This window comes from Rhinopithecus roxellana, chromosome 15, assembly GCF_007565055.1.
Source record: "Rhinopithecus roxellana isolate Shanxi Qingling chromosome 15, ASM756505v1, whole genome shotgun sequence".
Lineage (NCBI taxonomy): Eukaryota > Metazoa > Chordata > Mammalia > Primates > Cercopithecidae > Rhinopithecus > Rhinopithecus roxellana.
The window spans coordinates 12,010,690-12,026,780 of record NC_044563.1 but is presented as its reverse complement, the minus strand read 5'-3'; the positions used below and the strand labels follow the sequence as shown (position 1 = coordinate 12,026,780).

Sequence of the window (16,091 nt, the reverse complement as noted above, 5' to 3'; positions counted from 1 at the left end):
GCCCTAGGTGCAAGAGGGGAGGGTAGCTGGGGAAGGCTGGAATGAACTTGGCCTGCCCTGCCTGCAAGATGTGATCGTCTGTGGGGATCGGTCCTCAGTGGCAGGAACGGAAAGTCTTGCAGAAAATAGGGGTCAATGCAAAGAAGGTATGTGTGGCCAAAGCAGGCTGCCACGATTGGGCTGTGAGGTGACAGCATGGTTAACTACTGCCTGCCTGGCAGTGGACTGCCAAGGAGTCAGCTCTACTCACAGCAACCCTCCAAGGGACAAGTGTGGGCTGTGAAGAACCTTGGATGCCAGGCCAAGCTGGAGTCCAAGCTGTGCTTAGTGGAGGATAGGGACGAGGCCCAGGAGCTGAGGCTGGGGTGCAAGCTGTGAAAGGGGAAGAGACCCGACAGCTGCCAGCATTGCGTTTTTGTTTGTTTTGAGACAAGAGTCTCGCTGTGTTGTCCAGGCTGGTGTGTAGTGGCGATCTCAGCTCGCTGCAACCTCTGCCTCCCGGGCTCAAGTGATTCTCTTGCCTCAGCCTCCTGAGTAGCTGGGATTATAGGCATGTGCCACCATGCCCGGCTAATTTTTGTATTTTTAGTAGAGACGGTTTCGCCACGCTGGTCAGGCTGGTCTCAAACTCCTAACCTCAGAAGATCCACCCGCCTTGGCCTCCCAAAGTGTTAGGATTACAGGCGTGAGCCACCGCGCCCGGCCAGCATTGTTTTTTAATGGTTTATGGAACACTTCTTAAAGAAATTGGAAATTAGAGAAAAATGTAAGAAAAAGTTGTTTGCGTCCCTGTGTCTGTGGAGGTGCATTTTGGTGTTTTTTTCCCGATCTTTTTTCTCTACTTGGAAATGTGGCAGGCACTACAGAAGACAGTGTGCCGTGCCTTTTGGGGGCAGGGGTAGAGCAGGGCTTGGGAGTCTGGAGACCTCTGTAGGAGTTGCAGTTTGGCCCACATACTAAGCCAGTGATTCCAGGGCTGCGTCTGCCGTGGCTCAGAAGGTGATCAGAGGCTGGGCGCTGGGGCTCATGCCTATAATCCCAGCACTTTGGGATGCCAAGGTGGGCGGATCACCTGAGGTCAGGAGTTCCAGACCAGCCTGGTCCAACATGGTGAAACTCCGTCTCTACTAAAAATACAAAAATTAGCTGGGCATGGTGGCGGTTGCTTGTAATCCCAGCTACTTGGGAGGCTGAGGCAGAATTGCTTGAACCCAGGAGGCGGAGGTTGCAGTGAGCTGAGATCATGCCATTGCACTCTAACCTGGGCAACAAGAATGAAACTCCATCTCAAAAAAGTTCTCAGAAACAGCTTGGCCTTCCCTGAACCAGGCTCTCAATAGTATCCTGCAGCTGTCCAGGCTTTTGACCTGCTGCCTGCCCTCAGAACAGAAACCCAGCTCTTCCCCTCCACTGGCCCACCACCCGGGAGGCCCAGACAGCCTTTGAACTAGCACAAGGTCCTGGTTCCTTTTGCTTAAAGAACAGCAGGTTCCAAAGCCTGCCCTCACAAGATGAGGAGGCAGCAGCTGAGAGGCAGGGTTTTTTTTTTTCTCATTGGAGACTTTAAATTTGATGAAGGAATCCAAAGCTCGGAAAGGTAAAGCAACAAACTTGAGGTCACACAGCAAGTCAGTGCTGGGGCCAGGACAAAGCATGGAATGGGAGGATAGCCAAAGCCTCCAGGGAAGGGCCCGAAGCTGTGGGGCTCTGCACACGAATGGGGTGAGGTCCCCGAGGTACAGATTAGGCACCCATTTTATAGGCCAGGTCACAGAGCTGGTTCACAAAATCCCTATCCAGAGTGTGGCCCCAAGTGGCAGGAAGGAGTGAGAGAAGGCCTCCAATAACTTCCTAAGCAGTGGAATCATAGGGAGAACTTACTGTCATCAACCAGTATGATGACGGGGTGGGGAATGCCTCAGTTTCTCCCACCCCCGAGGGCCTACAGGACTACAGTTCCCAGGGCCCCGTGCTGCAGGCTAGCGGCCTCCCGCCAATGCTGGCCTGTAACCTGAGCATCCCTCTCCAAAAGGTCACTTCAGAGCTCCTTGAGGGACAGCAACAGGGGAGCCCAGAGCTGCTCAGTTTCAGTGGGGGTGGAGTGAGGGCTGTGGCCCTGCCTCACACAACCTCCCTCACACCACCAGGGTCGTGGGCCCCTTTCTCGAAGGGCCCCCTGTCTTGAAGACATTCTGCTAGTTGCACCTTTTCTGTAAGGAGACACTGACTTGGCTCCTGCACCGCAGCCTGCAGGAGGTCCTGGTTCCTTTTACCACAACACATGGCCTCCCATCCTGGTTCAGCCACTGACAGACAGCTAGCCGATCCAGCACTCTGCCTGCTCTTTCTTGTATCCAACCCTGCAAAAGGCAGGGACAAGGGACAGAAGACCCGTGTGCAAGGCCTGGAGGAAGTGGGTCAGCACAGGCCTGTGAACAAGCCAGGCCAGTCTTGGCGGCCCAAGTGGAGCTCACCTCTCCCTCCCCTCTGCTCTCCTTCCTTTACCCTCAAAATAGCTCCCTGAGCTGCCAGGCCAAGACCCTCCCATTGCAGGGGAGGCGGGGCGTGCTGCCCAGAGCCAGGCTTTAAATCCCCTTGAGGCTGGGGAGCTCTACTCCCTGGCTGGAGGCAGTGCTGAGGCTGCCGTCCCCTCCACCATCAGTCCAATCCGGCCCGCCCTCCTGCAGCCATGTCCCGGCCCCTGTCAGACCAGGAGAAAAGAAAGCAAATCAGTGTGCGTGGCCTGGCCGGCGTGGAGAATGTGACTGAGCTGAAAAAGAACTTCAACCGGCACCTGCATTTCACACTCGTAAAGGACCGCAATGTGGCCACCCCACGAGACTACTACTTTGCGCTGGCCCATACCGTGCGTGACCACCTCGTGGGACGCTGGATCCGCACGCAGCAACACTACTACGAGAAGGACCCCAAGGTGCTGCTGGGGACACCTGGGGTGGGGGTATGGGATGGAGGCACTGCCAGGGAGCTGGGGATCTTGATATAAGTGGCTGCCCCTCGTCACTCTAGGTTCTTGGGGTTGGAGAATCCAGGGGTGCCAGGCACAAGTGGTGCTGGGACAATCTGAGGGAGAAACCTGGGGCGGGGCTGGGGGTCAGGGAGCTCTGAGCAGGTGGTCTGGCTGCAAAAGTGCCCACTCGGAGAAGGTTGGAGGGGGTGCTGGTGGGCAGGATGGCACCTGTGGCCTGGCTGGGCCCAGGTGGAAGGACATGTCAGTTGCTGCATGTATGCGTGGTGTGCTTGTGCAGCAGGAGGGGCTGGGGCAGCTCAGGTGGCAGAGATCAAGTGTCCGGTGGGGTCACTGGTAAATGTCAGCAACCTGACACCCCTCGGTGGGGAGTGGGGGAGGGGCAGGCAGACGGGGCCCAGAAGGGGACCCAGGCAACCAGGAGACCAGGCACTGGCAGCATCCTAGTTTCTGGTGCCTCTGGGTCTCCTTGGGATTGAGGCTTGAAGGCCAAGGGGAACTGGGCAGTGCAAGGATGGGAGGTGACAGTCTCTAGCCCAGTCTCTAGCCACTGTGTGACCTTGAGCAAATGACCTTTTTCTCTGGGCCTTGGCCTTGCCCTCCTGGGGAGCTCTTGGAGGCGCTTTTGCATGTCCTGGCGCCCTGCTGGGCTGTGCGGGGGCGTGTGTGCAGGGGGAAGGGGTTCCCACTCTCCTGAGCACCTCAGTCCCTGAAGTGGGTATGGCCAGCGCCATTTCCCAGATGAGGAAACTGAAGCCAAAGAGAGTGATTTGTTCAAAGTCAGAGGAATACTGGGACCAGAACCTTACCCGTTGGGCCCCAAAGCCTGAGACAGGGAGAAACAAATTGGGGACAGGGATGGGACTGCTGAGCAGGGCAGGCAGGCCAGAGGTCCAGGTGTGGCTGGGTCTGGCTGAGTGTTGGTGTGTGGCCCTGACCCCATTCCCTGCCCATCCGTCTCTCTGGGCAGAGGATCTACTACCTGTCTTTGGAATTCTACATGGGACGGACGCTACAGAACACCATGGTGAACCTGGCCTTAGAGAATGCCTGTGACGAGGCCACCTACCAGGTGTGTGTGGGGTGGGGCAAGCCATGGGGACTGGGGGATTCCCCTGCTGACACTTGACCCTGACCACTGTCACCCTCACCCCTCCAGCTGGGCCTGGACATGGAGGAGCTGGAGGAAATTGAGGAGGATGCGGGGCTGGGCAATGGGGGCCTGGGCCGGCTGGCAGGTAAGTGGACAGGGCCATGAGGGTGGAGCGGGCCAATGGGGTCCTCCGTGCTGGGTCCCTGACACCTGCCTCCCTGCACACCCCCAGCCTGCTTTCTCGACTCCATGGCAACACTGGGCCTGGCCGCCTATGGCTACGGGATTCGCTATGAGTTTGGGATTTTTAACCAGAAGATCTCTGGAGGCTGGCAGGTGAGCAGCCTTGGCTCTAACCTTGTGGGGTCTAGTCAGGATGAGGAAGACCCCCACTTGTTTATTATCTCTGAATAGGTCCGAAACGGCCCCCCAAGCTCTGTGGAAAGCATCCTTGCTGCTCCCCACCCCCCAACCCAAAGCCAGCTGGTGTCCCTGAAACAGGTGGTCCATGTCCCACTGGATAGCCCAGCAGACCAGGGGCCGACCTCAGAGCCCCTAACTTATACTGTGTAGGGTACACGGGCCCACAGCCCCTGCCCTGCCCCACCGTGCACTGTGGTGTGAATGCCTGCACTGATACTGCTGGCCTTTCTCCCTGACCTGCCTTGGGTGCAGATGGAGGAGGCTGATGACTGGCTTCGCTACGGCAACCCCTGGGAGAAGGCCCGTCCCGAGTTCACACTACCTGTGCACTTCTACGGCCATGTGGAGCACACCAGCCAGGGTGCCAAGTGGGTGGACACACAGGTAAGGATGAAGCTGGGGGTCGGGGGAGCTCAGAGAAGGGGAGGGAAGAGAAGGAAGCCCAGAGAGGAAGCAGGACCCAGTGTATTTTACAACTGAGGATGCTGAGACTCAGAGAGGTTAAGTGACTTACTCAAAGTCACACAGCTGAAGCCAGGAAAGACTGGATACAGGGACACAGGGGAGCCAGTCTAAGTACTGAGCCTGGAAGGGGAGAGAGGCTGCCCTGCTCCCCCAGTGTCTCCCCATGACCTGGCTCCACTACACACCATGAGATTTATCAAAGGACCATCTTGGTGACTTGAGTCTGCCCTGAACATCTTGATAGCAGCAGCCCAGAAAGGGGGACAGGAGAAAATTGGGACCTTCTGAAAAGAATTCACTCACCACACAGCAAGTTAGAGGAATCCTGAGACCAAACCAAATCTGGACACAGTGACTCATGCCCGTAATCCCAGCACTTCAGGAGGCCGAGGCGATAGGATGGCTTGAGTTCAGGATTTCAAGACCAGCCTGGGCAACATAGAGAGACCCTGTCTCTACAAAAAATTAAAAAAAAAAAAAAAAATAGACTGGGGCAGTGGGTCATACCTGTAATCCCAGCAATTTGGGAGGTCAAGGTGGGCAGATTGCTTGAGCTCAGGAGTTCGAGACCAGCCTGGGCAACAGGGCCAATCTGTCTACAAACAATACAAAAGTTAGCCGGGCATGATGGTGTGCACCTGTAGTCCCAGCTACTCAGGTGGCCGAAGTGGGAGAACTGCTGGAGCCCAGGAGCCTGGGTGACAGAGCCAGACCTCGTCTCAAATAAAAAAATTTAAAAATTAGCCAGGGTGCTGGTGCATGCCTGTAGTCCCAGTTACTCTGAGGCTTCAGTGGGAGGATCATTTGAGTCCAGGATTTCAAGGCTGCAGTGAGCTATGATTGCACAACTGCACTCCAGCCTGCGTGACAGAGTGAGACTCTGTTTCAAAAATCAAAAAGACAAAAAACTGAAAACCTTAAAACCAAACCAGGCGTCCAAATCCCAGTTTAGGCCGGGCATGGTGGCTCACACCTGTAATCTCAGCACTTTGGGAGGCCAAGGCAGGTGGATCACCTGAGGTCAGGAGTTCAAGACCAGCCTGACCAATATGGTGAAACCCAGTCTCTACTAAAAACACAAAAACATCAGCCAGGCATGGTGGCACGTGCCTGTAATCCCAGCCACTCAGGAGGCTGAAGCCAGAGAATTGCTTGAATCTGGGAGGCGGAGGTTGCAGTGAGCCAAGATAGTGCCACTGCACTCCAGCCTGGGCAACAGAGTGAGGCTCCATCTCAAAAACAAACAAAAAACATCCCAGTTCAGGCAATCTTCCTGCTGGAAGCTTCAGGTCATCACCCCCCAGATGGGCTGCAGATAAACCACTAGGCTTTCAGAACTGAGCATTTGTTTGCTGTCATCCAGGTTAAGATGCAGTGGGGGCTGCTGGCAGTCCATGCCAGGTGCACATGGCAGCTGGCACAAGTGGCTGTGGCTGGAAGGCAGGACACCTGGCTCCCTCTGGTGCTGCCAGCCTAGCTGTGTGCTTGGGGATGGGTCCCTCCCCTTTCTGTGTGTCAGCTCCCACCCTGCTCCAATCAGGGTGACTGAGTGTGGGGAGGGAGGGCGATGCCCCTTAAAAGGGCTCCCTTGGAGGAGTGAATGTACCCCTTGCACCGTGGTAGCAGACAATTACTGATGTTTGCTAGTTATGGAAGGCGGGGCAGAATTAGTCACCGTGAATTAGCCCTGTGGTCAACCAGACATGAGACCTTTGGATGAACTTGACCTCTGTGACCCCTTCAGCCTGGCCCTGGGTTTCCCGACCCCTCTCATGAATCCACAGTGTCCTCTAGCTTTTGCTCAGGCCAGGCTGGCCAGCCCAGCCCCCATCGCAGCAGAGTGGTCGCCAACAGAGCCCCTCCTGGGCTCCGGGCTTATCACCTGCCTCCTTCCATTCTCCTCACCACCGTCTGCCCAGGCAGGGCTTATGGGTGTCGGGGAGGTGTTGGGGGTGTCTTTGCTCTAGATGAGGTCCAGGGAGACTATGGGCTTTGCTCATGGTTACCCAGCTCGTCGATGCTAGTGTCAGGATGAGAGCCTGTGTCTGCAGAGTGCAGGGATAAAGTCTTGATTCCCAGCCCTAAGGGGAGGGAGGCAATTGCCCGGGCTGGCCAGCTCCTGACAGGATTGCCCCCACAGGTGGTACTGGCCATGCCCTACGATACGCCCGTGCCCGGCTATCGCAACAACGTTGTCAACACCATGCGCCTCTGGTCTGCCAAGGCTCCCAATGACTTCAACCTCAAGGACTGTGAGTTCATCCACTGGTAGCCAGCAGCCCCAGCCTGCCCGCTGGCCACGCCCAGCACAGGCCTTACCCTGTCCCCACTTTCGTCCCTCAGTCAACGTCGGTGGCTACATCCAGGCTGTGTTGGACCGAAACTTGGCAGAGAACATCTCTCGTGTCCTGTACCCCAATGATAATGTGCGTCACCCCCTGGGCTGGGGGCTGGAAGCCTGAGTCCTTGGGAGCGGGAATCAGGGAGAGCTGGGGAGGGACACTTGCTGGTGCCCTAGTCACACCCAGGGCATATTGCTGGCCTTGTGCATCCTGTACCCCCACCTCAAGTCTTTTGAGTGCAAGGACACCTGAGTCCTGAGGAAAGTGGGTTAGCGAAGGGCACTTTGGAGGGGCTGTTCCCTGGTGACACCCACAACACACTCAGTTCTTGTGCACCTCTTCCTGACACTGTCTCTCGCCACTAGTTCTTGGTGGAGGAAAGGCCCCTGGGTCCCAGAGAGGGAGATGGCTCAGGACTCAGGGGTCCCGGTATGGGTGGGAGTCCCTCCTGGCCACACCCACTGCAGCTTTAGGCCACGCCCCCACCACCCTGACTCACGCTGCCTCGTGCTGTGCCCAGTTCTTCGAAGGGAAGGAGCTGCGGCTGAAGCAGGAGTATTTCGTGGTGGCCGCCACCCTCCAGGACATCATCCGTCGTTTCAAGTCCTCCAAGTTCGGCTGCCGGGATCCCGTGCGCACGAACTTCGATGCCTTCCCAGATAAGGTAGCATGAGCATGGAGGGTGCCTCTGTGACCGGACAGTGTGTGCCAGGCCTCTCCCTCCAGCCTCAGCCTGCCTGCCCCATGTAATAGATAAGGGAGTGGAGGATGGGGGTGTGGGAGGGTCAGTTGCTCAGGATCCACAATCCACAGTCTCATAACCTGGACTTCCCTCCTCCTCCTGCCCCACTCCCCCATTCCTCCCAACCCCGTGAGCGCCTGCCTGCCTCTGCCCACAGCCCAGTCACAGAACCGTGCTGGGCTCTCTGGGGGCCTCCAAATGGCACAGGACAGTGACCATAGCATGGAATGTGGTTTGGAGCCCAGACTGACTTCTCCCCCTACCCCAGGTGGCCATCCAGCTCAATGACACCCACCCCTCCCTGGCCATCCCCGAGCTGATGAGGATCCTGGTGGACCTGGAGCGGATGGACTGGGATAAGGTGGGCTTCAGGGCCCCTCTGCCCCATCTGATGCTCTCCGCTTCAGAGTTCCCTTCCCAGTTTGGGAACGTGGGAGGATATGAGTGGAGTGAACAGATTGGAGCCTGAGGCCAGAGGGACCATCCTGGAACCTGGCACTGCAGTGTGGGGGGACCCACTGAGCTGCATAGTGTGTGAGGAGACCCACTGGGCTGAGGTCAGCATCCTGACTGCCCATCTGTGTGCCAGGCATGGGATGTGACAGTGAGGACCTGTGCCTACACCAACCACACGGTGCTGCCCGAGGCCCTGGAGCGCTGGCCGGTGCACCTCTTGGAGACGCTGCTGCCGCGGCACCTCCAGATCATCTACGAGATCAACCAGCGCTTCCTCAACGTGAGTCAGGAGGCTTGGGGGACACTGTGGGGGTGAGGGGGAAGACACCCAGTCTGGGCCTGGGAGTTGGGGCGTCCAGCCAGGGCCCTGAGACTCTGGGGCAGTGGGGGCTCTGGGCAGAGCTCTGAGGGTATGGGGCTGGGGACTGGGGACTGGGGTTTCTGGGTGTGGTACTAGCTCTGGGCTCTCTGGGCACAGCGGGTGGCAGCCACATTCCCAGGGGACATAGACAGGCTGCGGCGCATGTCGCTGGTGGAGGAGGGCGCGGTGAAGCGCATCAACATGGCACACCTGTGCATCGCGGGTTCGCACGCTGTCAACGGCGTGGCGCGCATCCACTCCGAGATCCTCAAGAAGACCATGTGAGCCCCGCTTTGCAGACCCCGCCCCTCTCTAGGCCCCACCCACTCCACGCCCCTGTCACAAGAAGCCCCGCCCTTCACCGACCGCTCTCTGTTCTCTGGCTTCTGGCGCCTTTCACAGGTGGTGTCATTCTTACAAGCACAGCAGCCCCTTCCAGTGCCACCCTGTCCTGAGATGATCCCCTCTTACACACAGCACCCCCAGCCTTCCCCAGGTCTGCATTCCCTGCATCCCCTTTCAGCAAGACACCAGGGTAGGGGCCCCAGGGCAGAGGCCTTCATCGTACAGGGGCGAGTGGTGACCTTCGTCCAACCTCATCCTGCAGCTTCAAAGAGTTCTATGAGCTGGAGCCTCATAAGTTCCAGAATAAGACCAACGGCATCACCCCTCGGCGCTGGCTGGTTCTGTGTAACCCCGGGCTGGCAGAGGTCATTGCTGAGGTGAGAGGCCACCATAGGGCCAGCAGAGTCAACATGGGTCCCTGCAGGGATCAGCTGGGTATGGTCGTGTAGGTGATTCACTGAGGCTGAAATCCCTCCTGAACTGTGTTCCCCAAGCCTCGCATCCGCCTGGAGGAGGGACACCATCTTATTTGCATGAGGGTGCTCTGTGTGCTAATGGAGGCCCTGGCTGTGGAGGTGAACCCAGCAGAGGTCACAGTCTAATGGAGGTAGTCATCCATGGGTCACATCTGAAGTGAGCCTGGAAGGGGGCAGATATCTGGTAGGGAAGGCGCAAGGTCATGCTGGCATCAGGAAAAGGCCAGGAAGCCAGGAAGGCCTGCTGGGGTCAGATGGGGTCAGCCATCAGAGCTCAAGGACGGGAGGGGAGGAAGGTGCATGGATGCCCCGTGCCCCATCTGGGAGGCTGGAGGAGGAGGGGCTGGGAGGGCCCCCCAGAGCAGCCTGCTGGGTGGAGGGGGCTTGGCCGACCTGGAAACGGTCCCTTCTGTGTTGAGAGGAGGGAGGACAGGGGGATGGGCTTGGCTGAGAGCCATCTTCCCACAGCGCATCGGGGAGGACTTCATCTCCGACCTGGACCAGCTGCGCAAATTGCTCTCCTTTGTGGATGATGAAGCTTTCATTCGGGATGTGGCCAAAGTGAAACAGGTGGGGAGAGCTGCAACGTGTTACAGCTGTGCTGTGTGGAGAGCGCTGGAGGGGGCCAGATGTCTGGGTCAGGTGTGGCAAATAGAGCTCATCTCTCCTGCCAGCCCAGGCCATTGGTGGAAGTTGGCTGGAGTCTGCGGTGGGAAGGCATCATCTGACCTCATGTGAACAGTGCTGACGTTGATTAGCAATGTCTACACTGGTGCGGGAGTGGACAGAAGTAGCCAGTGAGCCTCCTGGCAGCCATCCTTCTGGGGCTGAATGAATGGAGTGTGGACTGTAGGATTTCCTGAGGCTGTGGCCTGTTGGTGAGCCCTTCCCTGTCTCTGCCTCCAGGAAAACAAGTTGAAGTTTGCTGCCTACCTAGAGAGGGAATACAAAGTCCACATCAACCCCAACTCACTCTTCGACATCCAGGTGAAGCGGATTCACGAATATAAACGACAGCTCCTCAACTGCCTCCATGTCATCACCCTGTATAATCGTGAGTGGCAGCCACTCTACCCTGTCTCTCAGGGCTCCCCCGTGTTCCTGAGGCATAGTACATACTGCCCACCCAACATCTCCTTTGGCCTTGGGACTACTCTCGGGGCATGGAATTATCCCCATTTCACAGATGGGCAAACTGAGGCTCAGAGAGGGGAAAGTGACACTCACATAGCAAGTGATTTTCTGAGTCAGGCCTACTGTCTCCGAGCCCAGCCTCTGTCAGGAGCTACTACCCAGAGGGAAAAGTAGGCCTACTGGATCCCTCTCGTTTCTCCACAGGCATCAAGAGGGAGCCCAATAAGTTTTTTGTGCCTCGGACTGTGATGATTGGAGGGAAGGTGAGAAGCCAGGCTCCAGCCCTGGGCTCCCATCCTTTGATATATCCAGGTTGAGGTCAGCCCGGCTGAGTTGCAGGATAGGGGGTGGGGGCCAGGCAGTAGAGTTGACCCCAGACTTTGTCCCCTCAGGCTGCACCTGGGTACCACATGGCCAAGATGATCATCAGACTCATCACAGCCATCGGGGATGTGGTCAACCATGACCCGACAGTGGGTGACCGCCTCCGTGTCATCTTCCTGGAGAACTACCGAGTCTCACTGGCCGAGAAAGGTGGGTGCTGCCAACAGGGACCCTAGGGAGGCTCTGACTAGTTCAGTCTCAGGAAGAGGCATCAGTCATCTCTTCCTGGGATACTTGTACTTGAAAGAAGAATCTGGAGAGGGCAATGCTTAAACCACAAGGAAGCCGGGCGTGGTGGCCAACGCCTATAATCCCAGCACTTTGGGAGGCCAAGGTGGGTGGATCACCTGAGGTCAGGAGTTCAAGACCAGCCTGGCCACCATGGTGAAACCCCATCTGTACTAAAAATACAAAAATCAGCCGGGCGTGGTGGCGGGCACCTATAATCCCAGCTACTCGGGAGGCTGAAGCAGGAGAATCACTTGAACTTGGGAGGCGGAGGTTGCAGTGAGCTGAGATTGCGCCACTACACTCCAGCCTAGGCAACAAAAGCAGAACTCCATCTCAAAAAGCAAAACAAGACAAAACAAAACAAAGCAAAAACCCCATGAGGATGCCCTCTAATGGTGGGCTTTCAGGCAGTACACGGTGAAATTACCTTCAAATCTGCAAGGTGGGGAAATCCAGGTTGGACCTAGATGGTAAAGAATCAACAAGAGGTGGAGGACAGTGGGGGTGCGGTGTGAGAGGCAGGCTTAGCTGGTGAAGACTGGGAGTTTGGGGTGGAGCGACTATGAGTCCGGCTATGCCTGGGGCCAGCCTAATCCGAGAGTCCCCAGCTGGTGTGAGGGTCTTCCCTGAGTTGACTTGTCCCCCTCCTGCCACCCCACAGTGATCCCAGCTGCAGACCTCTCTGAGCAGATCTCCACTGCGGGCACTGAGGCCTCAGGCACCGGCAACATGAAGTTCATGCTCAACGGGGCTCTGACCATTGGCACCATGGACGGGGCCAATGTGGAGATGGCAGAAGAGGCTGGAGAGGAAAACTTCTTCATCTTTGGCATGCGGGTGGAGGATGTGGATAAGCTTGACCAAAGAGGGTATGGGGGTCAGGGTTCACGGGCAAAAGACACTCAGGTGTGGCTGCTCGAGGGTGGTGCTGGGAGCAAGAGGCATGTCTGGAAAGACTGGTTCAGGCCCAGCAAGGTCTTGGTCATGGCCAGCAGGATTCTGGGAAACTTTAGAGGGTGCTTACAGCAAATAAGCTTAATGAAATGGGAAAAGAAAGAAGTAACACAGAACCAAAGGAAAAGGAAGAGAATATTATACCAACCCTAAGAGATAATATTGTTTGGGAAATGGAAGTAAAAAAATCCTTGCTCCCTGGAAGTCATGGGCAAAAGGGAAATATGGGCACAGTAGTTACAAGGGGCCTATGGTCAGAAACAGTTCTTCAGAGGAGACATTATCCTGGCATTACATTAAAAAAATTTGTTTTTATTTTATTTTTATTTATTTATTTATTTTTTGAGATGGAGTCTCGCTCTGTCACCCAGGCTGGAGTACAGTGGCATGATCTCAGCTCACTGCAAGCAGCTCCGCCTCCTGGGTTCACGCCATTCTCCTGCCTCAGTCTCCCGAGTAGCTGGGACTTACAGGCACCTGCCGCCACGCCTGGCTAATTTTTTGTATTTTTAGTAGAGATGGGGTTTCACCGTGTTAGCCAGGATGGTCTTGATCTCCTGACCTTGTGATCCACCTGCCTCAGCCTCCCAAAGTGCTGGGATTACAGGCGTGAGCCACCATGTCCGGCCTATTTTTTTTTTTTTTGAGATGGAGTTTTGCTCTTGTTGCCCAGGCTGGAGTGCAGTGGCATGATCTTGGCTCACTGCAACCTTAGCCTCCTGAGTAGCTGGGACTACAGGTGCCTGCCACCACGCCTGGCTAATTTTTGTATTTTTAGTAGAGACGGGGTTTCATCATTTTGGCCAAGATGGTCTATATCTCCTGACCTCGTGATCCACCCGCCTCAGCCTCCCAAGTGCTGGGCTTACAGGGGTGAGCTACTGCGCCTGGCCTATTTATTTTTATTTTTTTGAGACAGAGTTACTCTGTCACCTAGGCTGGAGTGCAATGGCATGATCTTGGCTCACTGCAACCTCCGCCTCCCAGGTTTAAGTGATTCTTTCATCTCAGCCTCCCGAGTAGCTGGGATTACAGGCATCCACCGTTACGTCCAGCTAATTTTTGTAGTTTTGTAGAGATGGGGTTTCACCATGTTGGCCAGGCTGGTCTGGAACTCCTGACCTCAAGTAATCCGCCTGCCTCGGCTTCCCAAAGTCCTGGGTTTACAGGCATGAGCCACCGCGGCCTGCTTGAATCCTGGAGAGAGATTTTCCATGTTATTAGTCTTCGAAAATATTTTAAATGTTTGTATAACATTCCATCCTATGAGCATGTCACAACTTATTTAATCAATTCCATATGGCTGGACACTGAGGTTGATTTCCAGTTTGTTAAATATTATTGTGATGAACAACCTTTTAACATCTACGTCCACATCTGACGACTTCCTTAAGATAATTATCGGAAAGGCAATATTTCTGAGTTAAAAAGTATGAGTTCTTAAGGCTCTTGATACAGATTGCCAAACTGCTTTCCAGAAAGTTTCTCCCAGTTTACACTCCCACAACAGCTTCCCAGAGTTGGCATTAAACACTGAAAGGAGTTTCTCCTGTGAGGCTTCACTAGAAAGCTGGCTGTCCCATGGGCAGGAGGGAGCTGTGAGATGTTGTGATCGCGGTCCCCCATGCTCAGAACTAGGCCTAGAAGAACCCTCTGGCTGCAGGATGGAGACAGTGCTGGAGGCGGCAGATGGGGGACCACTGTGGGGGCTGACACCGTAATGCAGGGAGAGTCGCCTGAGAGTCGCATGAGGGGACAGGGATTAGAGACTTTGTGGGGAGCACTGGTTTCTGATTGGAAGGGTTAAGGTTTGACACTGGCCTGTGGAGCACTTTGAGCCGTGGTGAGGGCGCTGAGGCTCAGCTGAAGGGTTATCTTTTTTTTTTTTTTTTTTTTTTCTTGAGAAGGAGTCTCGTTCTGTTGCCCAGGCTGGAGTGCAATGGCATGATCTCGGTTCATTGCAACCTCTGCCTCCCGGGTTCAAGTGATTCTTCCCCCTCAGCCTCCCGAGGAACAATTGGGATTACAGACACACACCACCACACCCGGCTACTTTTTGTATTTTTGTAGAGACCAGGTTTCACCATGTTCGTCAGGCTAGTCTTGATCTCCTGACCTCAGATGATCTGCCCCCCTCAGCCTCCCAAAGTGCTGGGATTACAGGCATGAGCCACCGTGCCCAGCCCAGTTGAAGGGTTGTACCTGTTAGCTGCTCTTGCAGTCCGAGGGCAAGGCCAGATGTGGACTTGGGTACTGGAGGAGAAAAGCCATTTTGGAGCAAACAAACCGGTTAAGAGACAGCAGTGGCATGTGGAAGGAAAAGGGCTTGTTCGGGGGCCTTGGCTCTAACACTTAGCTTTGTGTATCCTCTGGGCCTCAGTTTCCTCATTCACAAAGGAGGAATGAAAAGCTGAGCAGAGAAGGGAAGTTGCAGGGAGGCCCTCTGGGGTGTGTGTGGCAGCCCTGGGGAGCAGCAGGCTGGGCCTGGGTTTTGACCCTGGGGCATGGGACTTCTCAGCTTTTCTCTGGAAGAAGAGCCAGGAACCCCTTTCTGGGTAGCTGACTGCAGCTCTGTCCTGGCAGGTACAATGCCCAGGAGTACTATGACCGCATTCCTGAGCTTCGGCAGGTCATTGAGCAGCTGAGCAGTGGCTTCTTCTCCCCCAAACAGCCCGACCTGTTCAAGGACATTGTCAATATGCTTATGCACCATGACCGGTGAGCTGGCTGGCCTGGGAATCACGCAGGTGGGGCTGCTGGGTGGATCGAGGCTCAGGTTTGTGGTGGGGAAGCTGGACAGGGGTCCTGGCAGTTGAAGCCAGGAACCTTTGGAAGCAGCATGACCCTCCAGGTCCCCAGCTGTCCACTGGGACAGCGCAGGCTTGGCCCTTGACCTCATAGAACTTAACCTAGCCCCTAAAGGAATAGCACATGCCTACCCTTTCCCCTCCAGGTTTAAAGTCTTCGCAGATTATGAAGACTACATTAAATGCCAGGAGAAAGTCAGTGCTTTGTACAAGGTGAGGGGTCCTGGGCCAGGGGTTGGCAGGGCTTTCCTGGCCCTGGTTGGGATGAGGCAAAAGGTGGAGATCCTGCCAGCAGAGTGAACCAGAGCTTCCCTTTGACCTGCAGAACCCAAGAGAGTGGACGCGGATGGTGATCCGGAACATAGCCACCTCTGGCAAGTTCTCCAGTGACCGCACCATTGCCCAGTATGCCCGGGAGATCTGGGGTGTGGAGCCTTCCCGCCAGCGCCTGCCAGCCCCGGATGAGGCCATCTGAGCCTCCAGTCCAGACCCGAAACCAGCCCTTGAGCCTGTCAGAATCCCCTGGGCCAGCCCCAGCGCCTCATGCAGAGGGTGGGGTACTGGAGTTAGATCTCTAAGCCCCCTCCTGGAAGTCTCATTTTCCCCACTCTCAATGTCCCAGTGTCCAGCGTGACTAAGGACACGGGCCCCCTTCCATCCTCGGGCTCCCGGTCCCCTCCAATTTATGGGGTCTGACCAACTGCACCCACTCCCCAATAAACTGATTCTCCTTGGGAGCGTCCTTCTTGTTGTTGGGAAATATTTTTAGCTTTTGGCGGGCTCAACAGCAGCCGCGCAATCACCCCCTTATCCTCCACCCTTGGCAGGTGCGTCCCAGGGCAGGGGCGGTGGTGGGAGGTGGAGGGGGCGACCCCGTGGGGGCGGGGCCTAG

The 16,091-nt window shown here is 56.0% G+C and overlaps 1 protein-coding gene across 1 annotated transcript; it reads left to right on the top strand.

Annotated features, from left to right (window-relative positions):
* The first annotated feature begins 1,245 nt into the window (after positions 1–1,245).
* PYGM (glycogen phosphorylase, muscle associated) lies at positions 1,246–15,944 on the top strand. Its single transcript, XM_030917892.1, has 20 exons — positions 1,246–2,932; positions 3,957–4,058; positions 4,146–4,224; positions 4,312–4,415; positions 4,755–4,886; positions 7,108–7,219; positions 7,311–7,393; positions 7,830–7,973; positions 8,320–8,412; positions 8,641–8,787; positions 8,986–9,149; positions 9,476–9,590; positions 10,158–10,259; positions 10,596–10,743; positions 11,028–11,086; positions 11,216–11,357; positions 12,100–12,307; positions 14,976–15,110; positions 15,346–15,412; positions 15,525–15,944. The coding sequence occupies exons 1-20, from the start codon at positions 2,690–2,692 to the stop codon at positions 15,672–15,674; spliced, it is 2,529 nt and encodes an 842-aa protein (XP_030773752.1). The 5' UTR covers positions 1,246–2,689; the 3' UTR covers positions 15,675–15,944.
* The last annotated feature ends 147 nt before the right edge of the window (positions 15,945–16,091 follow it).

What these genes read in the sequence shown, in the direction of transcription:
- PYGM (XM_030917892.1), top strand. Translation starts at nt 2,690, where the DNA reads ATGTCCCGGCCCCTGTCAGACCAGGAGAAAAGAAAGCAAATCAGTGTG. An exon ending in ACTACGAGAAGGACCCCAAG is followed by an intron (nt 2,933 to 3,956) that starts GTGCTGCTGGGG and finishes CTCTCTGGGCAG; the next exon opens with AGGATCTACTACCTGTCTTT. An exon ending in CCAAGTGGGTGGACACACAG is followed by an intron (nt 4,887 to 7,107) that starts GTAAGGATGAAG and finishes TTGCCCCCACAG; the next exon opens with GTGGTACTGGCCATGCCCTA.